The sequence below is a fragment of the Megascapheus bottae genome, chromosome 23 (genome assembly GCF_031878675.1).
Source record: "Megascapheus bottae isolate mThoBot1 chromosome 23, mThoBot2.hap1, whole genome shotgun sequence".
Taxonomy (NCBI): domain Eukaryota; kingdom Metazoa; phylum Chordata; class Mammalia; order Rodentia; family Geomyidae; genus Megascapheus; species Megascapheus bottae.
Window position 1 is genome coordinate 9,809,704 of NC_143531.1, and position 25,440 is coordinate 9,835,143.

General features: G+C 45.4%; 1 protein-coding gene across 3 annotated transcripts; it reads left to right on the forward strand.

Annotated features, from left to right (window-relative positions):
- The first annotated feature begins 377 nt into the window (after nt 1-377).
- On the forward strand, nt 378-25,366 carry LOC150047294 (caspase-6). Of its 3 annotated transcripts, XM_090356695.1 has the most exons (9): nt 378-767; nt 6,691-6,767; nt 7,660-7,825; nt 20,045-20,087; nt 20,536-20,682; nt 21,128-21,204; nt 22,462-22,637; nt 23,690-23,849; nt 24,717-25,366. In XM_090356695.1, exons 1-9 carry the CDS (start codon nt 557-559, stop codon nt 24,950-24,952), a joined length of 1,293 nt encoding a protein of 430 aa, XP_090212821.1. In that variant the 5' UTR covers nt 378-556; the 3' UTR covers nt 24,953-25,366. The 3 variants fall into 3 exon arrangements, with proteins under 3 accessions (XP_090212821.1, XP_090212820.1, XP_090212819.1); XM_090356693.1 differs by lacking the exons at nt 378-767; nt 6,691-6,767; nt 7,660-7,825 and adding an exon at nt 13,085-13,336; XM_090356694.1 differs by lacking the exons at nt 20,045-20,087; nt 20,536-20,682; nt 21,128-21,204; ... (1 more) ...; nt 23,690-23,849; nt 24,717-25,366 and adding an exon at nt 9,184-11,541.
- The last annotated feature ends 74 nt before the right edge of the window (nt 25,367-25,440 follow it).

The following is a 25,440-nucleotide window of genomic DNA, read 5'->3' on the forward strand; positions in this document are numbered from 1 at the left end:
CTTTCCCGACCTTTTGCCTCCAGGCTAGCACTCTTCCACTTCCAGCATTTTGGTAGTTAACTGGCCAGCCCGGGCTGGCCTTGAACCGCGATCCTCAGATCTCAGGATCCTGAGCAGCTAGGATTACAGGCCTGAGCCACCTGCTTCCGGCTGGGGCTCGGTTATTTTCCCGGTGCTGCTACTGTGGCTCTTTTTGGAGCCCGAGCTTCGGGCGCGAACCTGTGCGGGACCATGGGCTAAGCAGGACCCGGCGCGCTCCGAGCGCGCTCCCCGCGCATGCGTTCCGTCACCGTCCCGTCTCTCCTCGCTAGCTCCGCCCCGTTTCGGCTCTCGCGCGCCCTCGCCCCGCTCGGATGCGCATGCGCAGTCCTCGGCTCAGGTGAGCACGCCCGTGGCGTCACTCACCTCCGCGCCGGCGCCGTCTCCTTCCCGCCAGTCGGTGAAGGCCGCCAAGCTCGCCCGGAAGCAGGTGCGGGCATGGAGCCCGCAGTGGTGGAGCCCGGGGCCCACGCCGCTGCCTAGGGCGAGCCGACCGCGGCGGGCCCCGGCAGCGCGGATGGCCCGGTGGCCGCGGCCCGCACTGGTTCTCCTGCTGGTCCTGACGGCGGCTGTCGGGGGTCAGGAGCCGGAGCCCGAGCAGAGCCCCGACTGGCGGGCCACGCTGAAGACCATCCGCAACGGCATCCACCGGATCGACACCTACCTGAACGCCGCCCTGGACCTGCTGGGGGGCGAGGACGGGCTGTGCCAGTACAAGTGCAGCGACGGTGAGGACGGGGGGCGGGGAGGGGGGCGGCTGGGGCGGGCGGGCCTGGACGGCGCCCTCGGCCTGGCCCGGGGACACACATCAAAGCAAAAGGACCCGCTGCGGAGCCGCCCGTCCTCGGGGTCTCCCGAGCGCGCCGCCCGCCCTCTCCCTCCGTTGCCTGCCGGCCGCTTTATTTCAATTTTTTAATATATATATACTAAATATATAAATATATATGTATATTATCAGTTGCCTAAGAACTTTTATTTCTATTTTTTGCGCTGGCATCTGAGGTCAGAGACACCTGTCCATGCTAATGGAGGAATTTTGGGGGGTGGTGGTGGTTTTTTTTTTTTTTTTCCTTTTTCATGTGCACAGGAGTTAACTGTTACATCAATGAGATAAAGAGTACATTTCTTTGTGGACAGTGTCACCCACTTTCCCCGCTTACGCTCCTGTCCCCACCCACGAGTTGTAGCATTTATCAGTTTAATGTCTCCCGAGTAGCGCTGCTTCATTTGTTCACCTTTTGTCCTGCTAAATGGAGAACTTTTTAAAGTCAGACGTCTTTCTATTAACTTCCCGGAGGATGGGCATTAAATGCTTTATTATTATTATTATTTTCCTGCAAAGCTGCGGAAAAAATCAGTTGAGACCTTTGTGCAAATTCCTGATGTTCTCCACAGGAGTGTAACACATTAATGAGAGTTCCATTAGCTTCGAGAAAATAGTCCAGCAAAGCTTGACCGTTTATTGCCTTGGATATCCGCGTTTTTGTTCCTCATTTTTGGTCAATGCTACATATATATTATACAATTTATGTATAAATATTAATATGTATATAATTATTTACTTAATGCTTTCATGTTTTAAAACTTTTGAGTCTGCATTTCTGTTTTGAGAAAGTATGGTGGTCAAGGCAGAGTTTGGAGATTGTTAAGCAGTTGAAGTTTTTGAATGCTTAAACGTTTTAAGAGTTCAGAAATGAACTTGGGCTTCTGTTTGGAAACTCACAATGTTAAGTTGGCACTTGGGAAGCCATGTTTCCAGTGAGATTAGCCAAGATCTGGCTAGTCAGTTGATGCCAGCAGCTGAAAATAATTGGGAACACCATGTCTGTGTGGGAAGACCTCCTTGTCTGCGTGAACTTACAAGGTGCTCCTTCCATGTCAACCTGTGGTGCCACCTGTTGCTTATAGTGCTCATTTTCTGTCAGTAAACACATGAGTTGTATCTAGGATGTCTGCAAATGTTGAACCAGGCACTAAGTCATAGTTTATGTTTCCACCATTGTGCATGAGAAAAGATGGTTTTGTTCTAATGGAGCTTGTAAGAAGTAAATGAATAATTTAAGACTTAGATGGGAGTCTTTCTGGAGGTAAAAGAGTGTTTTACTTAGCATTATGCAAATATTAGGGTTCCATCCAGGGGTCCACTATTGCAGATGTTAGTCTTTCTGGAGTTAAGAGTGCTTTACTTAGCATTATGCAAACATTAGCATTCCATCCAGGGGTCTGCTATTGCTCTACTAATTGGGAGACTCATCAGTGAACAGAAGACAAAATCCCTCAGGTGGAGCTGATGTTCTTGTTGGGGAGAATCCATGAGCAGAGCAGTAAGCAGCTGAAATGCACCAGCTACATACGCAGCTTCCTAGAATGAGAGTAAGAATTGCTCAGAAAACAACTGCTGGTAGGGAAAATGTTCAGGAAAGTCCCCCCTGACAAGAGAGTATTTGAGAAGAGTCTGAAACTGGGAATGGTGACATTGATAATCGCGGTGGGCTGGGGTGGGGGGAGGGTGTGGAAAGAAGAGGACTGTGTTTCAGGCAGGAGGAAGGGCAGTACCTAGGACCCCAGAAAGAGCTGACAAGGTTGACTATAGAGGTCGTGGCATGAGCCAAAGGGAGGCTGCAGCTGCTATTTACAGAGACAGGGAACACTTGGACAAAATGGTCTTTATAAACTTAGCTATGAGTCAAGGCCTGTAACATTTATTTACATTATAAGTCTCTGAAGCTGAGCACATACTATTCTTATTAAATGACTGTCCTAACTTTTCCTTTTACTTCATCTGCTTGCATCATCTACCAACAATTTAAATCATTTAAATCGCTTCAAGTTTAGAGCAAGGTCTCCAGTGTGAAAACCAGAAAAATATGAATTTCAGAAATACTATGATTCAATGAAAATCCTTTGGTGTGTGACTTAAATACTGTGTTTTCTTTCTTAAAAAAAAAATAAATGGGGCCAGGAGTGTTGCCTAGTGGTAAAGTGCTTGCCTAGCATGCATGAAGCTCTAGGTTCAATTCCAGAAAAAGCTGGAAATGGTGCCGTGGCTCAGGTAGTAGAGTGCTAGCCTTGAGAAAGCCCAAGGACAATGCCCAGGACAGGCCAAATAAATAAACAGGAAGTTTATTTGACAGTGCAAGAAAAGTAGGGGGATTCTGAATCCAAAGGGGCCTCAAAGAGGAGCCCAATGAAGTCCCGTGGGAGGGCCATTATTATCATGCAGAGTTTCTCCCACAGCACCCCCTTGAGCTTTGCACTCGTTGCTTGATGGCTTGTATATGCTCCACCCTTGCTCTTTTCATTGGTTGATCTGGCACCCAGGGCTTAAGCATCATGTTTGCAGTGGACATGGAGTTCAGAGTCATCCTGTTAATTCCAACTAAGCAAAATAGAGAAACAAAAACCAAACAACAACAACAAAGAAAATCTCTTTTAATTACCATCCCTTGAGGAGTCTTTCTGGAACAATGGTGCAGCCTCTCCTTCAACATGCAAGTGACCAAAGCAGAAGCAAACAGAATCAGACAAAACCCAGAGCTAGGAATTTGGATAAGATGTTCTGTGTTGTGTTTAGCAATCCTTGTTTTACCCAAGGGGCTGGCATTATGGCGCCCTGCTTCCTTGCTTTTGGCCATCCTCTGTTCTGTGAGAAAAAGGCCTTGGTTAAATTATTTAAGGAATTACATGTGACATTTTCCAGTTATTCTTGATCTTTTCCCTCCATGACATCAGAGAATATTTGACAAAGAAAACTTTTCAATTTTTCTTGAAAACAGATAGACTCCTAATGTAGAATTAGAAACACGTTATAAATTCACTCAGTGACCTATACTTTAACAATGATCCTTGTAGGTGTTACGCTGCACAGGGTAAAGATAGTTAGGGAGGAGAATGGAGGCAGGGGACAAAAGTCCAGGTAAAAGATTTTAGTGGTTAAGTCGGTAGCAACAGAAGATATGAGAAGTGTTTGAATTTAGATCAATTTTTGAAGGAAAGACAGAAGTATGGCAGTTTTATTAACACTGAGGGAAATGGCTCTCTGGCAACAAAGAAAAAAGTAGACACCTGAAAAGAAGAGGGTATTGAAACCCCCCTCTGTCTTTAAACTCTGGGCCCATTATTAGTTGTCTGATGTCATCTGAAGCAGTTATCTGATGGCCACAGAGGAAGCAGAGGTGCCAGAAGTCTGTAGGTTGGCAGATGTGCAGGAAGGGGAAAAAAATTGGGACCATGCAAGACAAGCGATGCTGTTCGACCATACATCTCTCTTTAATTTCCAGATGCTTCAGGTGATAAACTTCTAAATACAAAGCATTAAGTCCAGCTGTGAACCTGAGAAATGTATAGAGTAAATACCCTCATTTTTCTTGTTTGCAGAAAGCATTTTCTGAACATACCAGTGCATTGCACTTTTTTGAGAGTAAACAGTTTGATGTATTGTTTAATGCATATAAATAGTTAAAACCCCAAATCTTTTGTTTTTTTTTTGCCAGTCCTGGGGCTTGAACTCAGGGCTCATACTCAGCCCCCCAAAAAAAACCCAGATAGTTAAAACCCCAGCTTTCTACAAGGAAACTAGAGTGGGTTCCCCAAGAATATAATTCTGAATTATCCTCTCCCTGTGATGTGTTTTAGCATGATGTATCCCCCTCCAAATCTTATGTTAAAATGTAAGCCCCATTAATAGATGGTGTATTAGGAGTGAGACTTTTAAAAGATGATTAGGGATCTGTCCTCGTGGGTGGATCTGCTTCTGCAATTAATGGATGAAAGGGTGGGGGCAGAATTCTTGAGAGTTAATCTTCTATAAAAGTCACTGGCTTAGGGCTGGGAGTTTGGCCTAGTGGTAGAGTGCTTGCCTAGCATGCACGAATACCTGAGTTCGATCCCTCCTTATTACATACATAGAAAAAGCTAGAAATGGTGCTGTGGCTCAAGTGGTAGAGCTCTAGCCCCGAGAAAGCCCAAGGACAGTGCTCAGGCCCTGAGTTCAAGGCCCAGGACTGGCCCCCCCAAAAAAAAGAAAGAAAAAAGAAAAGACGAAATAAAAGTCACTGGCTAAAGTGTCTAAAGATCCTGCCAGCAAACATGAAACCCAGTTCAACCCCTAGAACCATCTTCCCTCCCCACCTCCCTCCAAAAAAGTTTGGTTCAGTCTCTCCCACTCACTCTGTCTCTCACCAGGTGAGGCTCTGCAAGGCCTCAGGATGCTGCTGCCACCAGATGTGGCCCCTGGGTCTTGGATCAGGGCTGTGAACTTCCTGGCCTTTGTGGCACTCCCCTGTGATCTAAACTGCTCAGGAGGCAGAAATGTGGAGGGTTATGCTTGGAGGCCAGTCAGACAAAAAGCAAAGCCCCATTTTGATCAGTAAGCTAATTGTGGGACATGCCTTTCAGCTATGTAGGAAATGCAGATAAGAAAGGATGATTGTGGCCCAGTTTACACAAGAAAAAAAAATGCAGCCCACCTATTTAAAAAATAAAGCAAAAATGGGCTCAAGTGATAGAACATCTGGTGCAAAGCCCTGAATTCAAACTCCAGGTCCAAAAAAGGAATAATGAACCAAAATAAACCTCTTTTACACACACACACACACACACACACACACACACACACACACACACACACACACACACACACACACACACACACACACACACACACACACTACTTCCATAGGGTATGTGAAACTACAATACCATGAAGTATTGAGGAGTGGTGATGTTAGGAACAGAATAAGGAATGGATGGGGGTGTAGCCTAGTGCTTAGAGCACTTGCCTAGCATGTGCATGGACCTGGGTTCGATCTCAAGCACCTCGAAAAAGTAAATGGACTAAGACATCTGCCTTCTTCTGGGTAGATGTCTCTAATGTGGCAGGACAAAGAGAGCCGTAAATACAATGTGTAGTTTCTCATGTTTTCATGGAACATACAAACTACACAAACCTTGATTCAGGTAAGATCACATCACTAGCCACGGGGTTACTTCATGATTGTTCAGGTGGTTAGTATGCCCCTTTCTTTCTGTGTGCCAAATAATAAGCGCCCCCCCCCCCCTTTCCATTATCTGTTTGTGAAAAGTTGCCTGGTTTAGAGGCAGAATATGCAGTCCTGTATATCATTCCAGTGGAACTAACATTATGAAATTATCCCTGATTGACTCCCGTCTTCCTTAGCTTAGAGATTTGTGTACAGTGTACCATTTGCTACTGGTTGGGAAGATGCAGTTCATGCCTTAGAGATTTTAACTTACAATCTTCAAGAGTTGGAATGTACAGGACAACAGCCTGAATTCATCACTCCTACATGTGGCCTCAATCTGCCATATACCTGTGACATCAACAGTGGTCCAGGACAAGCTTCTGTATGTTATAAACACACAAAATTATTTTACACACATACTATGCATGTGTGTAAAAGTGCACATTTGTAACGGAGCCATATTCTTCATGGGAGAAGGAAACACAATGCGACAACTTCAGCGTTCTTAATGTTCATCAGAATGAAGACAAAACATTTTTATGTCAGCATCCAACTAAATATTTCTAGTGATAGCCTAGTACCTGTGGACTTTTCCAAACATGCATTTTATTTCTGTTCTTTGAGAATTCTATATTTATGTTTTATAGAACTTGTTTGTGTTTTATAGGATCGAAGCCTTTTCCGCGCTATGGATATAAACCCTCCCCTCCAAATGGATGTGGTTCTCCATTATTTGGTGTTCATGTAAATATTGATTTTTATTTGATAAGCTTTATGACTGATAGGTTATGTAATACGTTTAATAATATAAGACTTAATGTATTACCAAATTCACAAGTCATTTTCCTTGTAGTTATTTAATTTCTAGCAAAACTGTTTTGTCTCTTTTTTATTTTGTTGGTGTCAATACCAATTAAGTTATAGTTCCTAACATTCAATACACCTTAGAAGTTTGAGATGCAAAATAATACTCCTTAGAAAGGGGACAGGGTAAATAATGCAGATTTCTATATTGAAACAAGGCTAGGTGAGGTGGAAGGGTGATTGTTGTTGGGAATGAAACCTAAGCCAGTAATTGTGGGGGGAAATGTTGATGAGAATGATTTCTATACATGGGCTTGTGAGTTATTTAAAATAGAGGTAAGTTGTAGGTAATACAGAATTTGAGATATGGATATGTACTTAAAGTTTCAAAAACCTGAGTGAATTGTGATTTATATTTCCTGTATACTTCACAGAAAGTACATTTTACTTGGAGGAAAGAGTACAAAATATTAAAAAAAATCAAGAAATACTAAAATATAAAATCATATTTGCCTAGCCTGAGGCAATTTTTAATTACTTAGCTTTGTGCCTTGTTTTAAAAGTGTACCTTGAGGTTTGGACAGCTGGAAGTATGTTTATTACTGGCACGTGTTTGACTACACTAATATTACAAAACAGGGAGTGTGAGGCAGGGCGGGGGAGGGTGTGGCTGGGGCATGGAGATGTAACGGGGAAGATGGATTACATGAAGCATTTGTGGGCAAGCACTGGCTTTGTATCAGTCATTGCCATTCATTTCTGTCTGGGTACGGTAGTTAAGCAGAGGGTCTTTGCACGTCATGGCAGTAATCCATCCAATTACTTCCTGCAGCTCAACATTGGTATCCCCTCCCTGACCAAGTGCTGCAACCAACACGACCGGTGCTACGAGACCTGTGGCAAAAGCAAGAACGACTGTGACGAAGAGTTCCAGTACTGCCTCGCCAAGATCTGCCGAGACGTGCAGAAAACACTAGGGCTGGCTCAACATGTGCAGGGTACCAATTAGCTGCTTGGTTGGGGATGGAGGTGTTTTGAAAAGGTTTTTGGAATGCTTTGTGTTTTAGTGTAGGATTTAGCCATAGAACCACTGCGCATCTGATATCTATACACATGCAGCTTCAGTTTCCTGATGTGAGGAGTTTGTTTTTATACTCCAGACATCTGTGTGGTTACAGATGTAAAAAGTGGTAGGAAAATGGGGAGGTGAGTTGTCTGAGACATCTACCCGTGCCCTGGAATCTGTATGTAACCACTCAGAGCCTGACACTCAAACCCTGGACTCCAGTTGTCCATTTAGGCTGCTGTGACAAACTACAGTAGGTATAAGATCAAGCCAACACTTCACACCTACCATTCCCAGCGATACAAGGAGGCACAAACGAGAACGTCACATTCACACTGGCATTGGCATAAAGTGAGACCCTATCTTAAAAAGAACTAGAATGAAGAAAGGCTAGTGGAGTGGCTCAAGTGATCAACTGCCTGCCTTGCATGAGGCCCTGGATTCAATCCCCAGAACCACAAGAGTAAAAGAAAGTGAAGAAGTTGAAAGTACTACCAGAAATCAAACTTGATTTCTGTGACTGCTTACCAGATGTTGCTCAAGGAGGAAAAAATAATGGCTTCCCTTGAAACATCTTATTGATCACTTTTTAGAAGCCATTGACAACAGTAACATGGAGGCTCTGTGGTACTGGGGCTTGAACTCAGGACCCCAGCGTGCTGCCCCTTTTTCTGTTAAAGTCTAACCCTCTACCACTTGAGCCATACCTCCACGACCAGCGTTTGGATGGCTGATCAGGAATTTTAGAGTCTCACTGGACTTTGCTTCCCTGGCTAGCTTCAAACCTTGATCCTCAGATCTCAGCTTCCTGAGTTACTGGCGTACCAGGTGTGAACCCAGCTTCGGAGGTGCTGTTTTTATGTGTGCTTTCTTCTGCCCAGAAAGTATCTTCCCAGAGTTGAGGGCATAACTTACTGTACGCCATGTGCTTAGCATGCACAAGGCCAAGGCCCCCCAGCACCACTATTCCCCCCAAAACTCCAAAACATCTTACCACAAAGTGACCAGATGCCTTCTTTCTCAGGTAAAAGGCAAGTTCTCACTGGTAAATTCATCTGTGTTTTAATAAAGACTTACTCATCTAGAACCAAAATAACAACAAAATATAGTTGGTTTGAACAGTTAAGTGTAAATAAAAAAGAAGTCGCAGGAACAAGAACCTTAAGGTAGAAGTCAGCCGTGTGTGCCGCCAGTGGCTTTCAAGGGGGCTGTGAGCTGGGGCTGTAGCAAGTAGGCGAGGAGAGATGTGCAGAGTCACCGGTAGTGACAGTCCTCCTTCTTCCTTCGCAGCATGTGAGACAACGGTGGAGCTCTTGTTCGACAGTGTTATCCATTTAGGCTGTAAACCATACCTGGACAGCCAGCGTGCCGCATGTAGGTGTCGCTATGAAGAAAAAACTGATCTGTGAGAAAGGTCTGCCAGCTGTGACACATGAGGATGGAAGAATTTAACCTTTGCCAAAGAACTGATGTTTCCACTGTCAGTACAAGCTGCCTTACCTTCCTGGTGTCATCCCTGATAGACCTTAAAAAACCACGTGCAAAACCGCAAAGCAAAAAGTGTGGTGATGAGGACGCCCCAGGCCTCCCAGGTGTCTCCAGCATTGCCGCCTCCCTGCTTCTTTACCAAGCTCAGAGACAGGTAGAGGAGCATATAGAAATCAGTCTTCATAACCATACTAACAAAAGCAAGTGAGATCCAGTATAAAAGCTTCATCGTGTCTGTTCAGTGTTACCTTATTTGAAAATACAGGAAAAATCTTCACTTAGGAGGTATCACTTACTTAGTATGACATTTTGAATGTACCTTAGGCCTCAAAGGAGCTGACATTTTCTCTGCGTTAGTTACATATAGTTCTATGTTGTTTCACTGCAGAGTGGAAGGGTTTTAGTTGGCTGATGTGTTAGTAGTTTCAGTCTATAGTCACTTGGTTCCATCCATTGATTCTGAGTCAGTGGTGGGGCAGGACTCACTCATGGCCGACAGGAAACAGCAGACCCAGATAAGGCATCTTTCCTGTAACGAAGTCACACACTCCGTAGTTTTTACCACTACCAGGCTATTCAGTTATGACTTTGTCAATGATTAACTCGTTGAGATTAGTCCAGTTACCTCTCTGTAGCACCACCAGCTGGCACACTATGACTTGAGCATCAGTCTGGAGAATGTTACAGATCCAAACCAGAACATACATTGTCTTATGTAACGTCAGAATCACAGAAATTTAATATCTTTACAATTCCTAATAAGAAAAAGGCATTATAAAACGGAGTCACCACTGAAAACTGGCCAAAATTAACTTTGGTAATCATTTCTGAACTAAGTTTTATCAGCTATTCTCATTTCCAAGATAAGTAACAAGATCTTGAATGTTAGTGACTATGCAGGTACAGGAAGAACTAAGCCACTCTGTTTAGGGAGTGCAGGGATAGGAGAGAGGAGCAAACACTTGGTAGCGCACCAGTGCAGATGGTTTTCGAATATACAAGCAACAGAATGCTTGTTCAGACATTGCCGGACCATCCCAGAGCTCCCAGGTGGCCTTGGGTGGATCCAAGAATGTGGGTTCTTGGTAGGTATTATCTGAACTGGAGCCTCAGAGACCTTTTTTTTTTTCTGGTTGTGGGACTTGAACTCTGGGCCTGGGCGCTGTCCCTGAACTCTTCAGCTAAAAGCTGCCACCCTACCCCTTGAGCCACTTCCAGTTTTCTGGTGATTAATTAATTGGAGATAAGAGTCTCATAGACCTTAGTGCCCGGACTGGCTTTGAACCGTGATCCTCACATCTCAGCCTCCTGAATAACTAGGATTACAGGTGTGAGTCACTGCTCCCAGCCTTCAGAGACCATTTGAGAAGTAGTCTTTTGTAGTCTTCATTAGCTAAAACTAGTGATTGTACTAAAAGCCAGATATTTGCTAGGAGCTTGAAATTTATTGTTTCAAAAACTGAAGGACCTTTCATCCACATTTTACAGAACAGAATATGAAACTGGTCAGGTTAAATTCTATTACTTGACCAATATCTCCAGCAAGAATTTAGGACCCCACCAGCCTGTTTCCCAGTCCCAAGCACTCACCTGCTCACCTTGGATGCTTTATAAGTCCAACATCTGTAATTCTGCAGTGAGTACTGCTGTGGTTTGGATCTTGATTACCCTTTCCTCAGGTGGCTCACATGTGGCAGGCCTGGACCCTTGTGTTAATTGGGAGACAACCACGAGGTCGTGGGCCTAGTGGGAAAGTCATGGCATGATCTTGGAGATATGGAGACCCTAACCTGTCCTTTTGCTTCATGGTTTCCATGGAGTGAGGAGCTTCCTCTGCAACCCACTCCTGTGCATCAATGCCACCTTAACACAGCCTCCTAAACCTGCAAGTGAGCTGCAGACCTTTTTATCTGAGGAACAGGATGTGTTACAAAATGTTACATTAGAATACATAATCTCAGTCTTGAGAAGGTTGGGGCAGTAAGGTCATAAGACCAGCCTGAGCTACATGATAAGACCGTGTCTCCCAAACTACAAAGGTAATGCACTGTTTTAGTAGTTTATGCTCAGGTGGAAGGGGGAAGGAGGACCTTGAGGGTAGCCTGGACTGTAGCAAAACCCCATCTCAAAAAATCCAAAATAAAGTAATAAAATATTTTACTTGAGAGAACAAAGTAATTCACACCCCTCCTTTCAGGTTAATGGAACGTCAGCCAATGAGTCTTTTCCTCTTAACCAGAAAGAATTTTTAGGACTCGGGAGAAGACCTGGAAAGTTAGACATAAGAACAGGAAGCCTGGGTAGTGAGACAACTCGCTTTGGCTGAATGGGGTCCAGAGTACAAATGGTGAAATGCTGAAATTCACTCTGTGGCTAAATATTTACTAAACATAAACACCTTCTACCTGACCAGAGACTAGTAATGAGGAAACCAAAGTGAAAGTGGGGCTGCTTTCACTAAGCTGCCGTGAGGAGATAATAAAACAAATAGCACTAAAGCAAATAGCCACCATATGTATGCCTTCCACAGGGCAAGCACTTGCCATGGTGCTTTGCAACTGCCATGGAAGGGAGTACTCCATAGACTGTCCAAATTACAAACGAAGTTGTTAGAACAAGCCCCAGGCTGTTCCAGAAGTGCCCTGTACATAGGGCAATGAGCAGCCAATAAATGAACAAAACCACAGATGGCAGACCATCCAGAAGGGGCATTTTTAACATACTCTGGTTTCTTTTAGCATTGGAAAGAATGACTGGGGAAACCTGACAGCTGGGAGTCTTAAAGGGGAAGGAGATGGTTTGTGCTGCTACTTTAGATAACTGACAACCGCATGCTCAGGGAAGCATAGACTTTTTCTAGTAATGATAACTACTGCATGGCCATGTGGCTTTTGAAATAGTTTGTGCACATCAGGAAATGAACAGTAAATGGCTTCATTTGAATTAAAACCCTTCTTTTAAAACATGAACACATGTAGGACAAAATATCAAGGTAGATTTTATTTTTTTCTCACAAGTAATATTGTAAGCAAGCTTATCAAAAATAGACTAGTGCCATGGCTCATGCCTATAATCCTAGCTACTCTGGAGGCAGATCTGAGGATCTTGGTACAAAGCAAGGCAGCTAAATCTGTGACTCTTATCACCAATTAACCACCAAAAAACTTGAACTGGAGATATAGCTCAAGTGGTAGATCACTGGTTGTGTGCACAAAGGCTAAGAGATATAGGCCTTGAGTTCAGGCACCAGCACAAGCACAAAAATAGATGCTGATGGTTTGTGCCTGTAATCTTAGCTACTCAGAATATTAAGATCTAGGCATCTGGGCTGGGAATGTGGCTTCACGGTAAAGGGCTTGCCTAGCATGCAGAAGCCCTGGGTTCATAAACAGAGAAAGGCCGAAGTAGCATTGTGGCTCCAGTGGTAGAATGCTAGCCTTGAGCAAAAGAAGCTCAGGGACAGTGCCTAGGCCCTGAGTTCAAGCCCCAGGACTGGCAAAACAGAAATGAAAAAAGTGCAGATCACAGTTTAAAGTCCATTGAGGCAGGAAAGTCTGAACTCTGAACCATCAAAAACTTAGAAGGGGAGTGTGGGAGTTCTTACTTTGAGCAAAAACGCTCAGGGACAGTGTCTAGGCCCTGAGTTCAAGCCCCCCCCCCAAAAAAACTGGCATTTAAAAAAAAAACAGATGAGCTGTGTCTTTCCACAATTTCAAAATCAGACAGAATGAAGGTCACATGCTACATCAATTTGGTTGGCATTCATTTGTCAAGCACTGCTGATTTTGCTTGGTCAGTAGAGCTCTTCTATTCCAATTGTAATTACTAATATTAAATCTCAATCACAGGTTAGACTAAGAAAGGATTAAAGTGGCTGTAGAGTTCAGAAGCCTTGTAGGCGAGAGCAGATTGCTGATAGGATGCCAAGAGGCCCTGCAGATGACTACGTGTTGAGGTAAGGAACCCCTCCCAGCTGCAAGGGCTAGTGATGCGGAAATGCAGAGGTGGTCAGTCTCAGCTGACTGAGGATACGGGCACTTCCAGGTCTACTGGATTTGGGTGGATGGTGATGACAGTGAATTGCCTCAAACAGGTGGATGTCAGAGTTGGGAGCCTGGCATCTGTGCATGTAAGAAAAGAAAAAGCAGAAAGGGCAAACAACCCAACAGGCCTGGGGAAGGCAGCCAAGTCTCCTTCAGCCCTCCTGAAGGGGAAATGGTGCACCCCCTTACAACTGGGGTTCTTAATATTAGGTAGAAAAAATAAACTAGGTGCAGGTGGAGCAGGGTGGGTGAGCAAGGTTATTTTCACTGAAGAGTTTCAAAGTTTCAACAACAGCTGTATCCTCCAGGTGTCAGACCTTGGTCTCAGTCTCTCTTTCTAGACTGCTGGGTGCATTTGCTCAGGGGGACTGGGAGGGGAGATGAATCAGCAGAGTGGGCAGAAAGGACAGTTCTAAGATATGGCTATGGGTGTTGGGGGGGAGGTGAGTGCTTTCAGTGTAAGTCATTTTCCATTAGTCTTTATATGATTCTGCTAAGTGAATCTGGTATGTTCTAAGTCCCCGGACCTGATATGAATTTGATATGGTCAAATGACTTGGTTTGATAAGTTAATAGGTAATCTTTGATTTTACAGAAACAAGTTATCAGTGATCTGCACCTGCTAGATAGGTTGTGGTCATTTGCACAAGCAAAATGCCAAGTCATTGTGCCTAAGCATTCACACTCAAAACAGTGAAAACTGCAAGCCTGTGATCCTAGCTACAGAGAAGGCTGAGATCTGGAGGGTCAAGATTCGAGGCCAGCCCAAGCAGAAAAGTTTTTAAGACTCTCATCTCCAGTTAACAGTCCAAATGTTGGACTGAAGGCAGGATTCAAATGGTAGAATAGCTGAGCAAGAGGCTCTGGTTTCAAGCCAAGTTACCAACACGTACACACCAAGAAACAGCCAACTGCTGTTTCATAAAGTAGAATCAGTCAGGGCAATGAGAATCTGAAGAATGCAGATTGTATTTAGTCTGATGTAAGAGCAGGACACAGCCTGATCTCCCTTATACTTGAATATCCCTTGTATTTATTTTAATGTTATTAGAAATGGCACCTTTCAAACAGAAGAGGAGGTCCATACTGAACAGACCAGCAGGACTATGTGGCTGGCAGACAGTGTGTGGCACTATTCCTGAGCTTGTCCTTTTTGTCTATAATAGCAACTCTCTGAGGCAGATGCTGGTGGCTCACATCTGTAATCCTAGCTACTCTGAAGTGCTGAGATCCGAGAATCTTGGTTCAAAGCTAGCCTGGACACAAAAGTCCATGAGACCCTTATCTCCAATTAACCACCAGAAAACCAAAAGTGAATCTGTAGTTCAATGTGGTAGAGTGTAGCCTTGAGCAGAAAAGCTCAGATATAGTGCCCAGGCCCTGAGTTCAAGCCCCAGGACCAACCATAAAAAGGAAAAGCAATTTCCCCCTCACCTACCACTGGTCATTCCATGTCCCACTCTTCATGCTGCAGGATTAAATCCTAGTACAACCCTTTCATAGGTTTTTGAGTACCCAGGATCTGGTTGCACAAGGAGCAAGTAACAGTGGCTAATAAGAGCTGCTAACTCTCAGCACTTGTTTGTGATTGTTTTTATATTCATTTTTTCCTGATCATTTCAACTGTGTACTTGCTTGGGCAGCTGGCATTCTACCATTTCTGCCGTACTTCCAGCCCAGCTTTTTGCTGGTTATTTTGGAAATAAAAGTCTCAGGGCCTTTACCACACCAGCTGGTTTCTATAGAGGATCCTCCAGATGTCAGCCTCCTTAGTAACTAGGATATAAGGCATGCGCCACCAACACCAGGTGGTGGTATTTACTTTTTCAGTGACAAGATCCAGAGGAATTAGGGAAAAAAGGTGACTTTTTCATCTAATCTGAAGGAATTGCCCATTGAAACAAATGTGAGGGTAGCCAACCAAAGAAGCTAAAAATTACACTCAACACTGAGCTATTCCATGGCAGCATTTATTATTATTAAATGCGGGGCGTTAATAGGTGAGAGAGAACGCAGGCTCTGCCTAAAGTAAAGCCAGTTCGTCGATTTTCCCCTATATTCCCCAATTAGCAATACTTTGGCAAGCCAGATTTGAAAATCCAAGAATTGACTTTCTGCCCAAGGCCTCGGTAGAGACAAAAACATCTATTTTTTCAATGTCACTGCAAGCTCTGTTTAGAAGCCGGCTCTGTAGGGAAGAAAGCAGGAAAGCAACTCCCAGATAGAGGCAGAGCTGCGGGGACCTCCAGGCAGTGCCCTGAAGATGCCCGCGCTCGGTCCCCAAGGCCTGAACCCAGAGCCTGCGTGAGTCCTCGGGGTGGCAACCGGGGCTTCCCACAGGGCTCCAGGCACCGGGCACTGGCAGGCAGAGAGAGGCGCGGGGCGGGGCTGCAGATGGGCGTGTCCAGTGGGGCGTGGCCGGGCTGCAGATGGGCGTACCCAGTGGGCGTGGCCGGGGCGGGGCCTCGCGGGAGGAAGGCCGTCGAGGAAGCAGCCGGGCCTGTGCTGGACCCTGGTTTGCCGCGGCTTCGGCGAGCGTTGCGGGCGTCCGGGGCGGCGGGGCAATTTCCATGACCCAGCCCGGCGCGGGGTCACCCGGCCCTCGCCCCACAGGTAGGAGAGGGCGCCGGGCGGGCAGGTTGGGGCGCGTGCTCCCGTCTACAGGGGACACAGTGCGCGCGAAGAGGGGCTCCGGGGCGGGCGTCCCCGGCTCCAAGGACGCCCCACAAGTTTGCGGGTCTTGGACGGAAGCGTCCCGGGGCGGGGGGCGGAAGCCCGGGGCCGCCGCGGCGGCGGCGGCGGCGGCGGCGGCGGCGGGCCGGGCGGGGCCCCCGCCGCCTTTGTCCTCCCGCGGCCGAGTCATTTAAACTTTAAAGGCCGCTCGGGACTGGGCGCTCGGCCCCGCGAGTGCGGGGTGAAGGCGGCCCGTGGTTCTCGGCGGCGGAGGGCGCGAGGGCGGCCCGCGGGCGGCGGGAGCCCGAGGCCGGGCCCGCCTCGTCATTCTGCTGGGCCGGGAGGGAGCCCGTCCCCCGCCGGGCATACTTGAGCAGCTTCAAGCCCACAGCCGGGGGCCTCCATTTCAGACGCCTCGGAAAGGCGCGGTGGCTGGGAGGAGTGGGCTTGCCGGACCCCAGGACCGGGGTCTTCCCTCCGCAGCGCCAGCAGGCGGCCTCCCCCGGCGCGTGTGCCAGGCTCGAAGGGGCTTCTTCTGTAGAGAGGCTGAACGGACAGGGACTGGGGCTGTGGGCCGTGTGGGAAAGAGGCAGGGCTGCCCCGGGACTTGGTAATCCACAGGTGGCTCCATCGCCACCCTGGGCGGTGGAACTGCCACTGGGCAATAAAGTAGCTAAAGTGGTAGCTGTAGCATTTTCTGAGAGATTGCCAGTCCTGGGCTTGAGCTCAGGGCCTGAGCACTGTCCTTGGACTTCCCAAAGCTAGAGCTCTACCACTTGAGCCCCAGCACCACTTCTGGCTTTTTTCTATATATATGGTACTGAGGAATTGAACCCGGGTCTTCGTGCATGCTAGGCAGGCACTCTACCACTAGGCCAAACTCCCAGCCCCTAAACAAAAAACTTTTATTAAAGACCGAGAAGATAGAATTGGTAATCCAGTGAGACAGAAAGGTAGGAGACCAAGAATCAGATTTAAGCCAGATGTGCTGGTTCCTGTCTGTACTCCCAATCCCTGAGAGTAATGACTAGGAGATGTTGATTTCCAGGCCAGCCTAAGTAACAGTGATCCCATGTCTTTAAAAAAAAAAAAAAAATCCAAGGTGCCCATCCTGTGCTCATAGCTACTCAGCAGGCTGAGATTTGAGAATCATAGTTCAAAGCCAACCTGGACAAAAAAAAAAAAGTCCAAGAGACTACCTCAAGTTAACCACCACCAAAAAAAAAAGTTCTACCCCTGATCTAAGGGAGGGCCCTACCAAGTTCAAGCCTCAGGACGATCACCAAAGGAAGAGGGGGGGACCAAGCCATGATTTTAAAAAAAAATCATGTTTTGATACATTACAGAAGAAATTTGTAAACCTCAATACAGTTCTATTTCCCTGTGTTGTGGCTATGCCTGTCACCCCAGCTGCTCAGGTCGTAGAGATGGGAGGGGGTCAAGTTTGAGGCCAGCCTGGCCTAGGTAGTGAGAACTGGCTCCCCTCCAAACTAATCTCTGCATATCCCCAAAGCTGTTTACAGTTTTAGGTTTGGGGTTTTGACCACCTTAGGGTGGTCATGGCAGTAAGTGCGATGCATTCTTTTTCTGCAGACTGGGTAAACTGATCAAACCCAGAGACCTATTGGAACTTTGGCCCAGAGATCTGTCTCCATGGCTTTCTGTGTCTATTTAGTTCCCTGGCATGGCCTCTGCACCCAGCCATAAACTACTGCTACAGATGCAGGGTGCAATTCTATATTATAGGGAGGAGCCGACTGGATTAGAACCACGGTTTCCAGAGTACTTTCTGTGTCTACAGCATTCATAACAAAAGGAAGTTTGGTTCCAGTGGCTCATGCCTGTAATCCTTGCTATTAGGAGTCTGATCTGAGGATTATGATTCAGAACCAGCCTAAGCAAGAAAGTCTATGGAACTCTTATCTGCCACAAGCCACATATACACACACCCTTAACTGAACTCATGCCTATAAGCCTCAACTCAGGAACCTCTCAGATCTAGAGGGTCATAGTTTGAGTCCAGTGCAGGCAGAAATGTCCAGGCATCCTAATTTTCACTTAACCATCAAAAATCCTAGACTGGAGGTATAGCTCATGTGGTAGACAAAACCTTGAGTGAGCAAGCTGAGAACATAAAGCTGACATGTTGAATTGAAACCTCATCTACTTAGTGGTAATTTTTTTTTCCAGTTCTGGGGCTTGAATTCAGCCCCTGGACACTGTCTTTGAGCTTCTTTTGCTTGAGCCCCAACTGCCACTCTCAGCCCTTTCTATTTATGTGGGACTGAGGAAATGAATGCATGCTAGACAAATGCTCTGCCACCAAGCCACATTCCCACCCCAGTGACAATTATTTTTTAGAAAAAAATGTGATTTATTTTAAAAGTATATGTAATAAAATCATGAGGTAAAATTCCAGTGGCAGTTTTTTAAAAATTAAAAAACCCAGAGTTTTCTAGAGCAGCTATTTAAAATGAAATCCATAGTTCTTGACTAAAGAAAATTCAAGATAATTGAATTCCCATCTTAAACCACCTTAACTAGAAAGTCCTTCAGATTTCCTCCAACACAGCTTTGAAGACCCAGTGAAGGGGTACACCTTCACAGCCTTTGCCCCGGGGTCCCAGAGTTCCTTAGTGATGGGGTATTTGGCACAGCATCTCTCAGGACACTTTGAGTGGTGAATGGGTGCACAATGCTGGAGGTGAACTGCCAGGCCTGGCACTAGACCCACTTTCCAGCCTCCCTGGAGGGCCTGGTGGGGGGGAAGTGTAGTGGGGGAGGAAATCAGAGGTGATGCTTTTCTTTCTGACTCGGCTCTCTTGCTTAGTAAGAGGTTACTCCAGTGTCTTTATAATTGGATACCAGATAAGGAGGGAGATCTGAACTGTTCTTGAATGTGGCAGCCCATGTTGGCTGTGGGGGGGTGGGACAGGGAGTGAAGCCTGGCCTGCCTGTGGGGAATAGAGAGGCCTTGAGGCTCTTCAAGGGCTATGGCTACCAGAAGGTTGGTAGGTTGGAAACAGTGACCACCTTGCCAGTGGCCCAAGCTTTGACATTTAAGTCCCTCTCCAGAACCAGCCAACCAGAAGAGGGTTGACATGAGGTTGAATTATAACACATCTCAAGAACCACTTCATGCATACACTTAGGTAATTATCAGGCCCACCTAAATAAACCAAACCACCATGGGGAGGGGAAGAATATTGGTACAATGGGATTGTGGTAACAAGGGCATGGGCAGAAAACAGTTCTGAGCCTGCTTTAACTGGTTTACTCGAAAACTTGCTTTTCATTTGCAAAGCAAAAGGTGGGAAGGCCTCAAGCAAAGCCTTAACAGGGCACTGGGGTTCCATTGTGTCAGGAAATCCAAATTCTGAGCCTTTTGCAAGACTTGCTCTTCCTTTCCTTCACCCAGAATTCTCTTGTGTGTAAACCCCAGCTGTTAACCACAACTTGGATCCATTCCCCGAGATGTGACTCAGTTTCTGCATAGCAAAGCAATTACTTGTTTCCTCCCCACTCCATAGTGACAGGCATGTTTTGCAGTGGCTGTGTTGGTAGAGTATTTTCTCCATTTCCATGTAGCATGTGTTTGTGGGAAGCACTGAGCTTTCACTCATTGGTTCTTGAGCAGCTTCCATTTCCAAGGGTCCTACAGAGAAAGGAATGGGGAGGCAGCTCTTGGCTGACTTTTTTTTTTGCCTGTCTTGGGCTTGAACTCAGGGCCTGATCACTGTCCTTGGGCTTTCTCAAGGCTAGAGCTCTAATACTTGAGCCACAGCACCACTTCTGGCTTTTTCTAAGTATGTGTTACCAAGAAATCAAACCTGGGTATTTGTGCATGTGAGGCAAGCACTCTAGCACTAGGCCAGACTCCGGGCCCCTGAATTTTACTGCTTTTAAGTCACAAAGTCAACTAACCTTTTTTTTTTTTTTTTAAATAGGTGAAGAGCAAAACATGACAGAAACAGATGCCTTGTACAAAAGGTAAATTGTATTGCTGTCTAATAAAGGTCCTTTGCTGCTCTGGAACATGTAGAACTCCAGAAAGAATGGGAACTTGAAAAGAGAGCAGTTTGTCAAGTTTCAGCACTTGGGGAATTGATTTCTAGATCACTTAGTTGCTGCCCCTGGTTATCTAGACCTGGAATGAAGTTTTAATAATTAGAAGAACCCAGCCTAGTGCTGTGGGGCTTGCACCATGCCTGGCTATCCATCTTGGCCACTGGATCCCGAGGAGAAGGGGGAAAAAGCCCAGTGATGGGCTCATGCGAGGGATATGCCATATTTACTGGGTCCCTTACCTGCCCTGCCCAGCCTGCATGCCCGCTTCAACCTGGAGAAAGCCACAGACCTCAGCCGTACATTGACCTTGAGTTTGGAGAGGCTCGTTAAATGTAACTTAACAATTGTTTTTTAAACCTTTGCTCCCTAGGGAAATGTTTGATCCAGAAGAAAAATACAAGATGAACCATAAGAGGAGAGGAATTGCCCTGATCTTCAATCATGAGAGATTCTTCTGGCACTTAACTCTGCCAGACCGGAGGGGTACCAGTGCAGACAGGGACAACCTCATTCGCAGGTAGTGCTTGCTTCTGCACGTGGACGATGACAGACACACAAACTGATCCAAACTTGGCAGCACTACTGGTGATAGATCAAGGGCCCCCACACACCTACACTGTAAAACTCTGCATACATTGAGGGGGTGTAGAAATGTGAGTGCCCAGCCCCACAAGCTCAAAACTCAAAACTCAAAACTCAAAACGTGGCCTCACTGAACAACTTGCCTGAACTAGCTTCCCTACCCTGTCTGTTCAACAGGAGTAGGATTTGCATTGTTACTAATATATTTGCATAGTGGATGCAAGATTGTGCGTTAAAGTTGCTCTCATTAGGGTTAAATTCTACTGCAGATGATTCTTCCATGACTTATATGACATAAATGTGTGTAGCTTCCAGAAAAGAAAGGCTTATAACTTAGAAAAAGTCATAAGGTAGTATTTAATTTAATGTATCATCACCAGGTTGTCAGATCTAGGATTTGAAGTGAAATGCTTTAATGATCTTAAAGCAGAAGAACTTCTGCTCAGAATTCACGAGGGTAAGTAGTTTTTCAATTAGATAGTTCATCTTGCTCTGATGGGATTGAATACTTTGTAGTATCCATAAAGACAGGCACAGAATGTTCATTGTATGGCAGAACCAACGTGTCTAAGCTCCATTTTGCAGGTCCTGGTCCTGTCTATTTGTTACCCAAAGTATATGTCTCCGAAGTTTGTATTTACCATGCCACTAGTTTTAGTCTATTTTACTACTTTAGTAGTGAAATAACCTCTACATTTGTTTTGTTTTTTGCCAGTCCTGGGCTTGAGCTCAGGGCCTGAGCATCGTCCTTGGACTTTCTCAAGGCTAGAGCTCTACCACTTGAGCCTCAGCACCATTCTGGCTTTTTTCTATGTATGTGGTACCGAGGAATCGAACCCAGGCCTTTGTGCATGCTAGGCAAGCACTCTACCACCAGGCCAAACTCCCGGCCCCTCTACATTTGGTTTTGCCTATAGTAAAGTCTGGCTAAGTTCATATCCTGCCTCTGCCTTCAGAGTGCTGGGACTATAGGTGTATGTTGTTGCTCTGTTTGTTAGGCTTGTTTTTTTTGTTTTTTTTTTTTCTTTTTGTTAGGCTCATTTTTAAGTGGATTCCTTTCTTACCCCTCTTATTACCCTCACCCCGTTTCCACTGGCTTCAAATTAGTATTGATTTGTGTGTTACACACATACATATACATACCTATTACTGTGTATTCATGTGTGTATTTGCATGTATTTTAATTTTTACCACATAATTTTGTAGGAGGCATTCTGCTAACTTTATCAATGCTGTATGCTGTGGGTTTTCACATTCGTTGTAAATGGACTATTATCTATCACTACTTTGAACTTTGTTCAGAGCTTTGGAGCCAAGTCTTTCCTTGGCACTCTGAACCTCTGGATATGCAGACATAGAGGCACAGTCTTTGTTGGGAGTGGTTGAGGAGCAGGATCTGGGTCTTTCCATTCTGCTTCAAGGACATTCAGGGACACTTTAGTTTAGCTTACTTGAATCTTTTTTGTGTTTGTCTATGCATGTTCTAGCATTGGGGCTTGAACTCAGGGCCTTGTGTTCTTGTTTGGCTCTTTGCTCAAAAGTGGCACTTTGAGCTTTAATGATTCACGTTTTTAAAGATCCGAGAGTTTGGTATAAGATTTTAAAAAGCTGTAATCATTGCAGAGTTTTGCATCTATTGAAGAGTAACAGTGAATTTCTCTGTAGATAAAAAGCATCTGTTTTCATTTCTGTGCACATTCGGGGGGTCTGCCAGTATCAACCTCAAGCCACGCCGATGCCGACTGCTTTTTGTGTGTGTTCCTGAGCCATGGTGAAGGCAGTCATGTTTATGCTTATGACGCCAAGATTGAGATTCAGACGCTAACTGGCTTGTTCAAAGGAGACAAATGTCAGAGCTTGGTTGGAAAACCCAAGATATTTATCATTCAGGTAAGACTGATCATAATTATCAAAACCCATGTTTTGGTACTTGTGACAATAAAGCTCCAGAGTCTATTTCCACAATAACTTTCTCCAGCAATTAGAAAAGCCCTTTGTGAACCCTGGCCAGTCAGAGTTGCATTTTCAGCTATGAGTGATCATTCTTGCTCTCCACTCAGAACTGCAGCATCTGGATTGACATTTGCAATGACAAGAACGAACTCAGGTGCTGCTGTCTAGCTGAGCTTGGTCAGGTCCACTTGAGGTCTGGAAATAATGTAGGCCTGGGCCTTCCCCGCCACTCTCCCATGCCTCTAAAACCTAGACAGCGGCCTGCCCAATTGCCTAAAGTATCCTTCTAAGTATATTAGGGATATGCTTGTTGATATTTGGCATCTCAGTAGTTTTTCCTTAATTTTTCATTATTAAGGAGTTGCACAGAGGAGTATGATTCCATAAATCAAGTAAATTGGTACAATTCTTTTTGGACAATGTCACCCCTTCCTTTGCTTTTCCTCACTTCCACAGGGATTTTAAACAAAAGTGATTTTTAGTGCTGCAATGATATACTTCTTTGAGTAGCCTGGAGGGTATGAAATGGTAGCACATTCTACCCTAAAACTGGTAAAGTGTGGGCATGGGGGGGCAGCTATAAGAAAAGGTAAGATTTCTGGTTTGAGCAAGTGCATGGGGTGTCTGTTCTGTGCATAGGAAGATTTCTAGAACCTAAGATAAGTGTCCTGGGCTTGAAAAATAAATTGGGAAGTAATCAGAAAATGGTTGGTCCTATGGGTCACAGCAGTAGATGAGTTACTACCCAAGTTAAAAGTAGCCTGAAAAGAATGCCAAGTGTAAGTCAGGACTTTGCTGTCTGCATCCTGTGAGTCCTCTCCATGGCTTCCCAGGCTGCCTTGCCCTTCGGCCTTCACATGGTCTCCCTGTGTGCATGTCTGCAGCCTTTTAGTCTCCTCCTCTCCTACTGATAGGAGTTACGCTGAATTCCACATTCATTACGCAGTGGGAAGAAAGCAGCAGGCAAAGCACTTTCCCCCCTTTCGTAGGCATGCCGGGGAAACCAGCACGATGTACCTGTCATTCCTTTGGATCTGGTAGACCATGGCTCAGACCAGCCAGACAACAATGTGACAGAGGTGGATGCGGCCTCCGTGTACACGCTGCCAGCGGGGGCCGACTTCCTCATGTGCTACTCTGTTGCTGAAGGTGAGTGCTTCCTGCAGTCAAGCCCCCGAATGCGTGTGCGCATGAGTTGGCCCCAGGTGTTTTGAGACTGAATCACTCTTATCACAATGAAGTCAGATATAGAAGAGCTTTCTTTGATCACATGGCACAGAGATCAAAGTATGGGAGGGAGGGGAAGCCAGGTGCCAGTGGCTCACACCTGCAATTCTAGCTACCCAGGAGGTTGAGATCTGAAGATCATGGTTCAAAGCCAGCCTGAGCAGGAAAGCCTATGTATGAGACATACCTCTAGTTAACACTTAAAAAACCAGAAGTGGAGTTGTGGCTCAAGTGGTAGAACATAACTAACGCTCAGGGACAGTGCCCAGGCCCTGAGTTTAAGCCCTAAGATAGGTATAAATCTGTGCAAATTGTTTTGACTAAGTAGTGGTATTTTAAATACTACCCCTACTCTCAATTCCTGGTGACATGGGAAGCCTTGCTGAGAAGTGTTAAAATCACTGAAAATTCCCATCTTCAGAATTCTCAGATAGAGGAAAATTGGGGCTGGGAGCGTGGCCTAGTGGTAGTATGCTTGCCTAGCATGCACAAATACCCGAGTTCCATTCCTCGTGTACATAGAAAAAAAAAAGCCGGAAATGGTGCTGTGGTTCAAGTGGTAGGTTGTAGGGTTTTAACCTTGAGAAAACCCAAGGACAGTGCTTAGGCCCTGAGCTCAAGCCCAGGACTGGCAAAACAAAATAATAATTTCCTTCATGGAAACATAATTGTCTCCCAGGGATCTTAGAGAATTTCCACTTCTGTAAAGACATGCATTATAATGGTGTCCTTCCATCAATAGGAACTGAAAGAAAGCTAGCTTGCCTCTCTCTCCTCCTCCTCTTCTAGGGTACTACTCTCACCGAGAAACTGTGAATGGCTCCTGGTACATCCAGGATTTGTGTGAGATGCTGGGGAGATACGGCTCCTCCCTGGAGTTCACCGAGCTCCTCACCCTGGTGAACAGGAAGGTGTCCCAGCGCCGAGTGGATTTCTGCAAGGACCTCAGTGCCATCGGCAAGAAGCAGGTGCCATGCTTTGCCTCCATGCTGACCAAGAAGCTTCATTTCTTGCCCAAAAGCTAGGAAGTAGGGGCTGTTTGGTCTTACCTATGTCCACCAGTGCCTTTTATGCCTGTAACTAGGTTCAATCGCATATGGTACAGCGATTTAAAATGTTTCCTGGTCGGGGTTTAATGCCTAGCAGAGAAGTGCCTTTAAAAAAAAAGTTTATGGGTATAGCAAAAGAGTTTGAAACAAAATCCTCAGGAAATACTGTACATACCTATCTATAATCACCTAAAGGTTGTTTTTTAGACCTGCAAACAAATGGTAAATATATGCCTGATCTAATTTCCAATTTTAATAGAATTTAGTTTCAAAACCTAAGAATGATACTTTTAAAATATTGAGAAATCATGTTTTATAAATTCATATTGTAAATTAGTGTTTTATTGGAAATTAAGTGTTTTATAAATTTTGTAATTCATATTCTTGCTCGTATTTATAGTGGACTTGTTTTTCTTGGTTTTACTGTTTCATACACTAATAATTATATGACTTGTGTGTCAGTT

Bases quoted from the DNA above. Each gene is read 5' to 3' on its own strand.
- LOC150047294 (XM_090356695.1), top strand. From the start codon at position 557: ATGGCCCGGTGGCCGCGGCCCGCACTGGTTCTCCTGCTGGTCCTGACG. The intron at 768-6,690 runs GTGAGGACGGGG...TGTGTTTTATAG, and splicing joins CCAGTACAAGTGCAGCGACG to GATCGAAGCCTTTTCCGCGC. The intron at 23,850-24,716 runs GTGAGTGCTTCC...CTCCTCTTCTAG, and splicing joins GTGCTACTCTGTTGCTGAAG to GGTACTACTCTCACCGAGAA.